The 14,421-nt window shown below is 40.0% G+C and overlaps 1 protein-coding gene across 1 annotated transcript in view; it reads right to left on the reverse strand.

Annotated features, from left to right (window-relative positions):
• Positions 1-9,695, reverse strand: part of SEC16B (SEC16 homolog B, endoplasmic reticulum export factor) — an 88,790-nt gene extending 79,095 nt beyond the window's left edge. Inside the window, exons 1-5 of the mRNA XM_074222111.1 lie at positions 9,489-9,695; positions 5,670-6,007; positions 3,339-3,448; positions 2,345-2,450; positions 340-460 (exon numbers count right to left, since the gene is read on the reverse strand). Coding sequence (XP_074078212.1) covers positions 340-460; positions 2,345-2,450; positions 3,339-3,448; positions 5,670-5,962 — 630 coding nt within the window. The 5' untranslated portion in view covers positions 5,963-6,007; positions 9,489-9,695. The remainder of the gene's footprint in view (positions 1-339; positions 461-2,344; positions 2,451-3,338; positions 3,449-5,669; positions 6,008-9,488) is intronic.
• Between the last annotated feature and the right edge of the window lie 4,726 nt (positions 9,696-14,421).

Below are 14,421 nucleotides of genomic sequence, written 5' to 3' on the forward strand. Positions count from 1 at the left end.
CAAAGATCTTGCAATGGTTTGCCATTTCCTTCTCTATCTCATTATATAGAAGTAAGCAGGCTAAGTGACTTGTGCAGAGTCAACATAGCTAGCATATGTGAAGTCAGACTTGAACTCAGGAAGATAAGTCTGGCACTGTATCCACTGTGCCGACTCACCCTGTGTAGGCTTTATATCAGGAATGTAAAGGACCCTGATCAAATTGAATGTGGTCTGGGTTTTACATATTGCTGGCTGCTTTGAGAGTCAAAAAGGTACTGTATATTGAGAATGAGTGTAGAAGCATCCTAATTGGGACACTTCAGGTCAAGAACCTCCACTTCACAGTAGGTTGGTTACCTCATTGAGCTGAGTATTGGCATCTTCCAAGGTGCTCTGTTGCAGGTCCTCTTCCCTTGACCTTTCTTGCCTGGAAGGGTCAGAAACTGGGCCTTCCTTGTACATATCATAATTTTTTGACCTGTAGTAAGAGGGGACAAAGCCTGGTGAGAAACCAGCATTAGGTAAACACAAATGAGATGGTCCTTTTGTTGTTATAAACCAAAGGGAGAAGCAAATGGACCTAACTCTAGAAAGAAAAGGGACCTCAAAGTCCATCTAACACACCCCTTTATTTAATAGATGAGGAAACTTAGACCCATAAAGATTTGATGCCTTGCCTAAAAGTCACAAAAATAAATAAACTTCAGAGACTGAGACTTTAATCTAGGTTCACTGAAAACATTCCCTCTTGTTGGCCTTCATAGCACAGCAATTCAACAAATAAGGGGGAAAAAAACTATTATCTACATTGTCCAGTGGCCTGGAGTATTTCCAAGTCTATAGAAAAGACTTCTTCTCTATTGGTCTGACTAAATATTCAAGTAGTCTTTAGTTGAAATAAAAGTACTTAGATTTGAGAGGGACTTTGCTAGATGAAGACACCAACACAGATGGATTTCGGCTCTTTTTCTTTGCCTGATCTGTCTCCTTTCTTCATCCCAGAGGCCAGTTTGATGGTAACCCAGTTTTGATATTTCCAGTCCAGAAGATCATGCCTAACATTGAGAATCTTATAAAAACCAGGTCAATTCAGAAAATAACAATTGAAGACTAGACCTGCTCTGTCATTAGTGTAAAGAACTCCCAACAAAGGAACTCCCTTCATCAATTTGGATCCTGACTTTCTCTGCTATTTGTTACAGAATCACCTAGCTCCTTGCTGCAGCACTGACAAATTCAGAATAAAAATACCATGGAACCTAGATATTTTAACCCAAATAGATAAGAGACTTGCAGGGATCTAGTTCTGCTTGAGTTTGACTCCACTGAGCTAGAGTATTCAGAATCTGACTGGCTTGTCCATGGCCAAGCAGACAGCTATCAGGCAAGACCTGAAGCCGGTCCTTTCCAAATTCGAGACCGTTCTCTTACGACGCATGCCAAGTTACCTCTCTCAGGCTGATAACACTAAATTGTGGTCTCTTCCAAAGGCTTATTTAGGGCCATGACCCAGACTGAATTAGGTCCTTAGATCAAAGCAGATATGGATCTATTCTCCTAAGAGCCTATCATGAAAAGTGGATCAGGTCTACTGGGTCATTCTAAACCTAAATCTAAAAAGTAGAGTTTCAGATGCCAACTGGTCTGTATCCTACACTGTCACCACTCTGATACAAATCCTCATCACCCCACTCCTGGACTACTGTAATAGCTTGCTGCTTGACCTACCGAATAATCCTCCATCAACTGGCAAAATGATCTTCCTAAAATGCAGTTCTGATCACAGATTTTTCCACTATGAATACCTACTATTTCCAAAATCAATTATAAAATTCTCTGTTTGGCTTTTAAGACCTTTCATCATCTGGCCCCCTCCTTCCTTTACAGGTTTCTTAGATCTTACATCTATCTCTAACATGAGCTGTGATTCAATGACTCTTACTGGTCCTCAAACATAACATTCTCTGAACATTTTCAATGATCACCTCCAGGCCTTGAAAACTCCTTTCTCATCTCTAATCCTGGTTTCCTTCAAGCCTCAACTATAATCCCACCTTCTATATATAGGGAGCATTTTCCAGATCTCCTTAATCTTAATGAGATTGTGTCCAATTTAAACTGTATATTTCTTGTGTCGCTCTCTCTCACTAAAGGGTAAACTCCTTAGAAAAAGAGCTTTTTTTGCCTTTCTTTGTATCTCCAGAGCTTAGCACAGTTCCTATCATGTAATAGGCATTTAATAAATGTTAGTTGATTGACAGACAAGTTCAACAGAAGACTGCCTTGAGGATGAGGGAAGAAAACACCTTTTGTTTGCTTCAGGCACTATGATTATGAGATCTTTCTTTGTTTCCACACTCACCGAAACTGGATTTCACCATTTCTTCCAGATGGGCTGTTCTGTCTTTCTTCATGGTAGTCACTGTGGGAATCTGCATGTTTAGTGTAGGGACTCCCCTGCCTTGGAGCTATGTGGAGAGAGAGAGAGAGAGAGAGAGAGAGAGAGAGAGAGAGAGAGAGAGAGTAAAGATAGTGCTGTTTGCTGAGAGGTCACAGCTGACATGCTTCCTTTCTCAGAAGCAAAGTACCTGAGTAATGCATCCAAAAATGTATTTGAGAAGAATGAGGCAAAATTGCTTGAAAGAGGAGAAGGTTGGAGGTGCCAGCTTCCGAAATGCAATTCCTTATCCCCCACAGACTATTAAGAATAAAGAATTATACAATGGTGGGGAGATGGAAGTGGGATGTATGTGTGTCTATGTGTGGGCAGGCAGCAGCCAAATAGACTCCTTCTCCTCTCCAACACTGTCACAAGCTGCCTGTAACACCCACCCACAACTGAATGTGCTGTTCACCTATTACCTTGGGATTTAAAATTTTCCACATGTGAACAATGGCTAAGAATGTCTCACCCATAAAGCAGGATCTCTGTATTTATGGAATTTGGGATGAGTGCTCATCTTCTGAAGTAAATTAGACTTGGATGAATTAGTGAGGTCACTGTATACTAATGAATCTAAAGTAAAACATTTGATTCCCATGTAGTGTGACTGCCCTCCGCTCTCTGATTTCGGTCTTGTTTACAAAAACTACTAAGGAGATGGATCAGTAAAATTCGTCTGCACTGTTACAAAAATAAATTAAGGAACATGCCTTAATGGTGATGGATCAATAGCATTCTCTTAGTGGACAAAGGCCAGCAGCTCCCTGACACCATTCCTCAAGATCAAGAAATAGAGATATCTGGTTCCCCTCCTTTGAGTAGATTACCATGGCACAAAACTGTCAGACATGGCTTTAATGGTGAGTCCCTAGCCCATCCACTCATCTGGACTAACACCAAGTCCCATCCATACCTCGTTCTTCTTTCTGCCGTTGTGAATGTCCATGATAATAATTTCCATAGGGGTACTCTTCCCTTTTGCTTGTAGGAGGATGGTTCTGATATGGATTCTCATAACCTGACCTAAAATATCACACACACACACACACACACACACACACACACACACACACACGCAATAAATAAATGAATAAATAAATAAAACAAAACACTGAAAGAAAGCACAAGTCAGGATGAAGAGCAGTGTTGATAATCCAGAACAGGAAGAAGTTGGCTTCAAAGCAGGATTGTGACTCAAAGGTAGGATCCTCCTGAGATAACGGCCTGAACAAAATTCAGGACCAAGGTCAGAATAAGACCCAAAGTCAGAATCTAGGAGAATTTAAAGTTTTAAGAGACTTTAGAGATCCTCATGACAACCTCACTCATTTTAAAGAAAAGGAAAATAAGGTACAAGGAACTGCTGCTGAACCCTAAGAATCCTTAGGCATTTCCACCTATCTTACTGAAGCACCCTGAGGACCATAAGGCTTTCCCTTCATCCTGAAGTTGAACTTTTCTTTAGGAGTTGGCATCCTCATTATATGAACCCTTTGAAAGTAGAGACTCCCTCACTTTGTTATTCTAGCACTTAGCTAAGTGTTTGCTACGTAATAAAGCATTTAACAAATTCTTTTCCCCTCAATTTCCATTCTATTCTTTTTCTCCATAATACCACAAAAGGATGCTATCTTAGGAGACCTTTAAACCCTGTCTGAGGCAGTTCAGTTCAATTCAATAAGTATGTTGCTCTAGGCACAATGATGTATAAAGATTCAACTTATGATCATATAAATATAATATATTTAAAATATGAAGAACTGAAATAAGAATTTGGATCAAGTCACTTTAAAATGTGTTTATTTTCCCTTCCTCAACCCTTAACCTTCCAAACTTTGAAAACTAACAGACCAAGTGAGTATGAGATAAGGAATTTCCATCACCAGATTTACTCACCTTGAATATGAGTATAACTTTTCTATTTGCCACAAATACTTTGCAATAATTTCAACTAACAGAGCCAGGGGGCTCTCTAAGTGTCATTATCTTCCTTCTCTGTCCCATATGTAAAAAAAAAACAAGAAGGGAAACTTGGATATATGCCACAATCTACAATGAGTCAGAGGCAGAACATGAATAAGATTCAAGAGTCCAAAAACTTCCAACCTGAAATCAGCTTAATCAAGCCCTGTGTTTTCTAAATTTGTAGCATTTATCATGTTTCTGCTATCTGATATTTTCTGAAGCTGCTTAAATAATCAAAATAATAAGGATCAATGATGTCACCTCTCAGGACAGATCAATGCACTGTGGAAGAGGTCCTTTTTTTTCTGGGATGCCAGGAAATAAAACTGTAACTAGACTATAACAATCAAGGCTTTGTTCCAGAGTGCCAAAATTTGGAGGACACCCATTGCATTGAGTCCTTTAGCAACCCAGAAACAACTAACCCTAGCACCAAGTTAGCAAGAATTTTCCCCCACTTTGGTCTAGACTTATGGTTATGTATTTCTATAGAGAAAAGTCTTAGTCTTCAAGGGCATTGAGTTGCCTGGGGTCAGATCTACCAGACTTCCAAAACTAGATCTCTATCTACTACACACTTCTACTTTGTTTCCTTAATAAGAATAATTAGTTTAAAGAAGACCAGCCTTGTTAAACTCCAATAGAGACAAAACTATTCTGGTCCTAATTAGCAGCAACCTTTTAGTATCTAGGGGCTTCCTTTTTCCACCTTAGTCGTTAGTATTCTAAGGACTCCTATCACTTTAGGTTAATTTAAATTGACTGTCAAAGTCAGGGGTGGGAGGAGGTTAAGAATAATTCTCATATCTGAGAGTATCCCATGTTGCTTACCCAGGGGACAAATATTGTTTTGGCTCTGCCTAGAATGAAAGTCTTTTGGTAGGTTAGAGATTTTGATTTTGGTATTCACAGACAGCAGGACCATATATTCCTATCTGACTGCCCAGAGTCTTCTAATTCCTAGTTAAACCTTTATTATTGGCCATATGGCAGTAGGTTCACAAAGGGGCTGCATGGGGAAAAAATAAGACAAAGGAATGGGTTGAGTTCACAGTCACTAACCAATTTGAGAGCAAAAAGAGTTTGGCACAGAGGGGGAAGTTGCTAAGGAAACAGTATGGAGGAGGATAAAGAGCAAAAACGTAAATGAAGAAAGGAAGCATCTCTCAGCCTAACCTGTTCAAGAAACCTTAGATATCAAAATCCTATGATTTCATCAGTTTCCTCCCTACTTTTTAGGCGATATCAATGCTAGTTTTACCAAATTCTAAAGACTTACCTGGGATAAAGTTGACTGGGATAACCACCTTCATAATACTCAGTTCCAGAATGAGACCTATTCTGATTCCCTGGCCTATATGGATGGCTTGGTCGATGGTATTCTACCCATTGATTTGACCATGGTGGAGGAGCCCCTCGAAGATCTGTCCACTGGTAGAATTTCTCACCACTTTGCTGAGAATGAGGGATCATGGGTTCATGATAGGCACCCCTCTGAAGCCCCTTCGGTTGTGCTGCAGGCCTCCCTTGGGGCTGGGGCTGGGGCTGGGGAATAGGAACCCAGGGCTCCATCCCAGGATGTCCTCAGAGTTTCAGTGTTGCAGCTGCTTTATCTTCCTGTAAATAAAAGAGAGAATAATATTCATCATCATCATCAAAATTCAAGAACATGTCTGTACATATAGGCTGGAAAAAAAAAAGAATAACCATGCCAATATTTTAGACAGATGGAAAGGACATTCAGACACCTGAATAGTATGGAACATACATGGGAACTGAGTAACCTGATAGGCAATGATATTAATCATATTGAGAAACAATAGGAAAAATGTATCTAAGCCAGGTAATGGAGAGAGATTCATGGGAGCTGACTATTTAAACAAAGTTGATACAAATGAAAAAATTCATTTACCAGATCAATACTGAATTATACCATGTTTGTTAATTCATTCACCGATTCTTCTATGCATTCATTTATTCACACGTACATCCATTCATTCATTTAATTCATTCAATGAATATGAAAAGTCTTACGGGAGATGCAAAGAAGGATTTTCATTTCAAAAACCAAGGGTATTCTTTAAGTAGCCAAACAAAAAATGAAGTTTCTTCCCCAAAAGATCTTTCCTATATCCCTCAGTAATTCTCTAAGTACAGATTCTCCTACTTACTTCTAGTAAAGGGATAATCTGAAAGTCATGCTCATTCTAACAATAGCTAACATGTAGAAAGCTTTATAACAATCTTAGTCCCATTTTCAGATGAGGAAAACTGAGGTCAAAAGAGAGTAAACAACTCTTGCCCAAAGTCATACAGCTAAGTAGACAGAATTTGAACTCAGGATTCCTGATCCAGGCTTCTATCCACTGTGATGCCTAGGAAAGTGGGAAACAAATTCTCCCAGAATGGATAATTATTCCACTACTCAAGTCCCATTATTGGGACTCATGTCAGTATAATATCTATAGCTAAATACAAAACAAACCTTTCCAAATTTTCCTATTACTGTCAAGGGCAACAACATCCTCTCAGACCCCTAGACTTAAGACCTAGGTGCTCATGCTTCTCCCCACCTTACCTCACACCCCTGCCTGCCCATATTCAATCTACTGCCAAGGCCCATCAATTCCTCTTAATAATATCCCTTGAGAAGCCTGGAGGGATTTGCATGAACTGATGCTGAGTGAGATGAGCAGAACCAGAAAAACATTGTACACCCTAACAGCAACATGGGGGCCATGATCTACCTTGATGGACTTATTCATTCCATCAGCACAACAATCAGGGACAATTTGGGGCTGTCTGCAATGGAGAATACCATCTATATCCAGATAAAGAGCTGTGAAGTTTGAACAAAGCTCAAGGACTATTCCCTTTAATTTAGAAAAAAACAGATATGCTATTGTCTGATCTTGTTCTCTCTTAGACTTTTTGTTTCTTCCTTACCGATATGATTTCTCTCTCATCACACTCGATTTGGATCAATGTACAACATGGAAACAAAGTAAAGACTGACAGACTGCTTTCCATGGGGGGGGGGAGAAGTAAGATTGGGGGAAAAATTGTAAAACTCAGTCAAAATTTTTAATTTTAAAATAAAAGAAAGAAAAGAAAAGAAATAATATCCCTTGAATATATCCTGTTCTCTCCTCTGACTCTGTTACCATTCTGGTCCAAACCCTCATCACTTCACTACTAGACTACTGCAAAAATCTGTTGGGTCTATCTACCATTTATCTCCCTATTACAGTGCATCCTCCCATTCAGTTGCTGAAGGGATTTTCCTAAAAACAGGTCTGACCACATCACTGCTGTATCTGATAAACTCAGATGTCTCCCTCTCATCTCCAGACTCAAATATAAAATTTTCTGTTTGCCATTAAAAGTCCTCCACATCCTAAATTCTCCCTACATTTCCAATCTTCTTACACCTTACCCCACCTTTGAACCACTGACCTTGTCCTCCTTGCTGTCCATCTCTCAGCTCCATTTATTATCTCTCATTCCTCTCCCCTTCCCATATCCATTTTCTGTCTTTTCCAGCTTCCTTCAAGTGCCAACTATACTCCCACCTCCTACAGAAAGCTTCTCCCAGTCCCTCTTAAATCTAGTGTCTTCCCTTGGTTGATAACTTCATATTTATTGTATATAATTTGGACAGATCTGTTTGCTTGTTGTCTCTCCCACTAGATTGAGAGCTCCTTGATGGCAGGTACTGTGTCTTGCCTTTGTATCCCACAGCCCTGGCAAATAAAAGAAGCATATTAAAAACTTAATGACCAACTACCTCCCGTGTCATATGTGGGAGCAGATTCCATCCTTACCTAGATAGTCTGTTTTCTGAATGCTTGGGTCATCTCAGCCCTGATCCCTTCTTCAGAATGGCAAAATTCTGATCACTCTATTCCACTTTGATTCACTCTTAAACCTCCAAGTATAAGATCAACATTCCCACCACAGCTAAAAGTCAAAAGAATTCATTTAAACAAAGTGGACATCCTCCATTCGTGTAGGAGAACCACAAATCCAAAATTTAATCGTACGGAGCCGTGGGAAGGTAGTGCTGGAAGTTCAACAAAGGCCTGGCATGGAAACTGTCTAACGGCAGACCTCTTCTTCAGTTACATTCACAATCCGAGGCATTGTCTAACCTGAACCACCCCCTCTCTATTGCCAAAACAAGGTGCAATGAAAGCCCTTTGTGTCAAAACTAGCCAGAGTAGATATAATGACTCTGAATACAATGAAAAAGGGCTTTTGGAACCTCCAGAGACCCAGCTGAGTTTCCAGTCACTGGAACATGGGAGGATCCCCATAATCATACATCTTACCCACAGTGTCCCTAAAATTTCCACTGGACAAACCCACCACAGTCAAGATAGCTAATCATGTGGCAGAAATCAAAACATGTGTCATCCTTTGCCAAAACAACACCCCTGCCCTTCCCACCTATTGATCAGGAGCTGATAATCAAATCAACATTCCCACTGCTTCTGTGGAGGACATGATAATCTACTGCCCTCTGGCTCTACTTGGAGTCCCTGGGATTGACAAGGGTAGGTTGCCAAGGCTAAAGTTCCCTTCCCTGGCCCCCATTCCTCACTTGCTCACAATGCTTCATAACAGCCCCTTTCCCCAAGTGTGACCCTTGTCCATTGTCCCCTGAACCCACATACTATTGCTAATAAACTTATTAATAATAGTACAATGCCCTCCTTAGAAAGATTTTGTATTTAATGTTATATGTACATGTTATTCTCTCAAAAGAATGTGTGCTTCTTATAGGCAGGGAGTTTTTTTTTTAATTTTTGACTTTGTGGCTCCAGTGTTTCAGATAGTTCCTAATCAAGAGCAGGTGCTTAAAAAATGCTCATTGAATTGGATATTTAATGATTCTGATGAATCGAGCATCACCTTCAAGGAAAAGAATTGAAAAACATCCAAGAACTCCTCCAGAGATACAATATTGACCCTGACTCTATCTATGCACCAAAATAAACAACTCTCCTACAACTGTCATTTCAGAGCTGACGGCTACAGCGGGTCCCCGCCAAAGTCAGGAGAAGGGGCCCAATATGTCCCGTACCCTACCGTGTACCTGCCAGCTCAGATCGGTTGGATCCCCACCTTCTAGCTTCAGCAGCTTTAAATTCCTCCTTGGAATGGGTCCGTTTCTCCTTTCCTGGAGGAAACTGTCAAAGTCCAGCTGCCACATCCACTACTCCCTACCTGTCCCCTGACTCTCCTAGCCTCTCCAAGTTACCTTTACGACTACCCAGCCTCTCTTGGGCTGATTAATCAGGGCAAAGTCCAGGCTGGCTAGCTGCCTCGAGGACAATCTATCTAGGACTGTTTACTCATAGCCCTGGCAGGTTCCCTGCTCAGGGCCTGAGCTGATCGGGTTCCTATAAAACATCTTAAACCCTCACAGAAATCAAATGAGTGAAAGAATAGCCTCCCAAGCTAATTCTGCCGCCCCCTACCATGCTTTCTTTCCTTTCATCAGAACAGACTGATCCCACTGGGAGAACTGTCATCAGGGCCAAAAGAAAACGCTTGTTGTTGCCTTTTTTCTTTTACTTTTCCTTTTGTTGGGTTCTACTGTATTATTTAATCTTCTTTTTCCAGAGAAACTGATTAAAGTGCCATCACAGAACACTTCAAATGTCTTTTCCTCTACTATTAAAACTCCTCCCTCATAGAACTGGCCTAACTTAACATATCTAGGAGACACAAGTTATATTCTTCAATCTATGTTTCAAAATGTTGCTCAAAGAAAATATAAATTCAAATGGAATCTCATGTTCTAAGGAGACTTATTCCATTGCCTCTACTTCTATTGTCTCATCCGATGACATGGCCACCCTAAACACCAGGAGGGCTGATGGGGGTAAAGGCAGATAACTCTGCTCTACTAAGCACCTCCTTTCTCTCTAAGCTTTCTTTCATAATCTCTGCAAAAAATGAAGGGGAAAAGAAGCCAAAGGGGTTGAAGAAGGTCTGTTGGCTCATTCCTATAGACCCACACAGAGGTGACTCCTCTCCCACAGATCCAAACTAATGAAATCATTTTGAGGTTCCAGCCTCAATTACTGAAACCCATCCACTAGAAGGCACCAATAGGCAGCTCCAGACCAACCCAATCACCTTCTAACAGACCCAGCCATAAGACTTGAACTAGTTTGGGGTTTTTTTGTCCTCTTAACAAGGTGCCGGAGGGCATGTCCAAACCCATTAGGAAGAGGTGTGGACAAGTAAGGATGCCAAGCAAAGATTACAACCTTGTAAATTCACCACGCTATCCTCTGAAACAACAGTAAAAGAAAAGCCAGATGTTTAGAAGGAGCTTTAGGGAGGTATTGAGGTATAAGTAAGGAGAGGCTGGAGAGTTTATGAGGGTAGGCTCAGTATTTTCAATTAAGCAGGAAAATTGGAGTGAGATAGAGACAGACATAGAGTGTTGATTTTGATGCAAAAGACCTGTGTTCAAATCCCACTTCAGATACCACTACTACTAGAACGCTGCTTAAAAAAATCTGTTTTCTTTCTTCATAGGTTTACTATAAAGATCAAATTAGATAACTTGTAAAGCATATTGCAAACCTTAAAGAGTAACATAAATGCTGTGTTGTCCAGTTGTGAGCTACTCTTTGTGACCTCACGGTCCATAACATGTCAATATTGTCCTTGGGGTTTTTCGTGGTGAAATACTAGACCAACTGCATTTCATTTTCCAGTAGATTGAACAGAGGTAAAGTGACTTGCCCAGGGTCATACAGATAAGACAGTTTTTAATTCAACTCTTTCTGATTCCAAGTCCAACACTCTAGCCTTTTGAGTTTCTATTTGTGTATGTATAACTTTTGTCTGTGGCTTGGACTAGATAGCAGCTCCCAATATTCAGCAATCTCCACATCCTCTGACTTGTAGCAAACCTTCTCATAACTACTATTTAATATGAAATGAAACAAGTTCTACAGTTTACTATGCATATGCAATTCTAAAATAAAGTAGATTAACTACAATAAGATAATAGAGTTTTATTTACCAAATGTTTCCTATATTGGGGCGACTAGGTTGTACAGTGGATAGAGCACCAGCCCTGGAGTCAAGAGTACCTGAGTTCAAATCCAGCCTCAGACACTTAATAATTACCTAGCTGGGTGGCCTTGGGTAAGTCACTTAACCCCATTTACCTTGCAAAAACCTAAAAAGAAAAAAATATTTCCTGTATTCCTGGGTATACTAGAATTACCTTGTACAAGCTCCTGAAAGCTGATTGGTAAAATTTCAAGTACTTACTCTCTGAAATTAAATTTGTAGCAAATACTACAAAACAATTCTTGACTTTTTTTGTCTAGACTTGAGTCCTAGAGAAAATGGTAACTTAAAAGTTTAGTCTATGTGCTTTTTTTTGTGGACAACTGATTGTTAAACATTTACCAGCACACCACTGCCTGTATCCCATTGATAAGCTTCTTATTCTGCTGGGTGTGTTATTGTTGCTGAGTCAGCTCAGTCATATACAACTCTTCCTGACCCCATTTGGGGTTTTCTTGGAAAAGATACTGGAGTGGTTTGTCATTTCCTTCTCCAACTCATTTTGCAGATGAGAAAACTAAGATAAACAGAGTTAAGTGACTTGTTCAGGGTCATACAGTTAGTAAGGATCTGAGGTCAGATTTTAACTCAGTTCTCCTAACTCCTGTATCAGTGCTCTATCCACTGTACCACTTAGCTGCCCTCTCCATGCAGGTACATGTTGCCAAATGTGGAAACCCCTGGATTGACAACCGATGTCCTCTCTGACTCTCAAAATCTATGATTCACTAGTCTAAGGGGTGACTCCCCCTTCAGATGACTGAAATCGAGTCAAGATGCTGGCCATGGTAATCAAGGTTAATAAATTAGAAGACTAGGGTGTTGGGAGAAATAGCAATACAAATAGTTACTATCCAATTATAAGAGCAGACACTGGGGAGGAACGGAAGATTGAGAACCAAATACTGAATTTCTTATCAGAGGAGGGAGAATGACTTGAAAGCAGAGGAGTTAAGAAGGTATAGTCATCAGTGCCAACAATCACTGCCTCCCCTCTATTCCTCTGCAGCAGCAGCACCCCCAACCTTGAGTTCTTGGATGGCAAAGCCAAAACTGCATATAACAAAATACCTTTGGAATAACTCTTTGGGGACTACTACCTTCAGAGCCTGTGAGGCAAATTCTTTTTCAACATCCCATCTGTGACAAAGCTTTGGCCTTTAAGAATCAACTTGATTTATGGAAGCAAGTCACTCGGAGCCAAGTCCAATGAAAAGTCCAAGGTAGGTGCTCAAAGCAGGGAATGGTGCTTTGGATTCAAGAAAGCAAACCTATAACCTTTAAATAATGAAATATTTTCTAATGTGGTCATGCATATAGGTAGATTTCACACTGTCTCTTTAATGTATGACTTTAAATAGGGCATGTATCTTACTGAGCCTCAGTTTCCTCAATGGGGATTCCTATTTCCTATCTCAAAGTGCTATTATGAACATCAAACGAGAACACAGGTGCAAAGTCCTTTGCAATTTAAAAAAAACATTTAGCTATACCTATTATTGTGTAACCTGTTGATAGGTTCCAAGGGCAAATCTCAAAAGAAGAATTTTTTAAAATATTTGAAAGCAATGGCAGCAAATAAGTGTGACTCCCATGATAGTTACTTGAAAGTATCACACTTATCTGGATTTATAAGTTCTGGTAAGTTTGTTAAAATATAAGTCGTATATCTTCTTATAGCCAGACATTGTAATTCATTTTAATTTGTGAGCAAGTAAAAGGCTGGGAACACAGCTGTAGCAATGCACTGGAAATGAAATTTAAGGGCTCCATTAATAACCCATTTAGGAAAAGAGCAGACATTTAAGCCAGCCCCATACTGCCTGACAAGGCTCACAATGAAGAGTATAGAACAGTGGAGAAATGAAAAGCCAAGCAAGGAGCTTGCAGAAGTTCCAAGTCGATGCTCAGGATTTTCTCTATTGTCTCCTTCAGTGCTGAGGATGGTTCTAGAGGCTGCACCCCCAGGAGAGACAGCCAGGAACTCAGGCCCAGATCTGTATTTCCTGGATATCTCCCATCACCCACACTAGGGCCATGGATAACTCTGAAGTTTGGGCAAGAAAGACATCAAAGAGAGTGGCTGATGACGAGTCCTGTGAGCTTCAGCCTCAAAGTCACATTTCTGATCTTCCACATGTCCCATAACCAGGAAAAAGAGATAGGCATGTTTGTGGCATCATTTTAAAACCAGTCAACTTTAATGGGGAAATCAAATCAAAAGTGGGTGTCACAATTTCAATTGAGTTCAGATCAGTTGACCAATCCCAACGTGCTTTTGTTCATACCAATAAAAGATTGAATTTAAAAGGAATTAAAAGAGAGTCTGTCTTGATCTCCCACCATTAAAACACTGCCCTTGGTCTATCCTTCTGGAAATGATCTGGAATTCATAAGTTGAGTTATGAATCCAAATGGTAAATGTTTAACAATCAGTTGTCCACAAAAAAGCACATAGAATAAACTTTTAATTTACCATTTTCTCTAGGACTCAAGTCCAAACAAAAAAGTCAAGAATTGTTTTGTAGCATTTGCTAAAAATTTAATTTCAGAGAAGTACTTAACTTATGAATTCCAGATCATTTCCAGAAGGATAGACCAGATCCAACTACCCAAGGAAACTCACTCTAACAAGACAGTAAATGAGAAGAATTCCAACAACACACATTCATCAAACACTGTGAGCAGAGCACTATGCTGGGGGGATCAGGTTCTGTCATATGAAAGAAGGAATAGTTTTACTCTACTCGGCTCTGGTGGAAATGGGTAGAATTTATCCCCTCCAAAAAGTCAAACATAGCCATTTTGTAAAGAAAAGCATAGTGAGAATTAGAATTATTCAAAAGTATAATGGACTGGTTCAGATGGTAGTGAATTTCCCCTCACTACTATCCAAATAAAAATTCTGGATGCCCATTTGTCCAATCAGA

Source organism: Macrotis lagotis, chromosome 2 (genome assembly GCF_037893015.1).
Source record: "Macrotis lagotis isolate mMagLag1 chromosome 2, bilby.v1.9.chrom.fasta, whole genome shotgun sequence".
Taxonomy (NCBI): domain Eukaryota; kingdom Metazoa; phylum Chordata; class Mammalia; order Peramelemorphia; family Peramelidae; genus Macrotis; species Macrotis lagotis.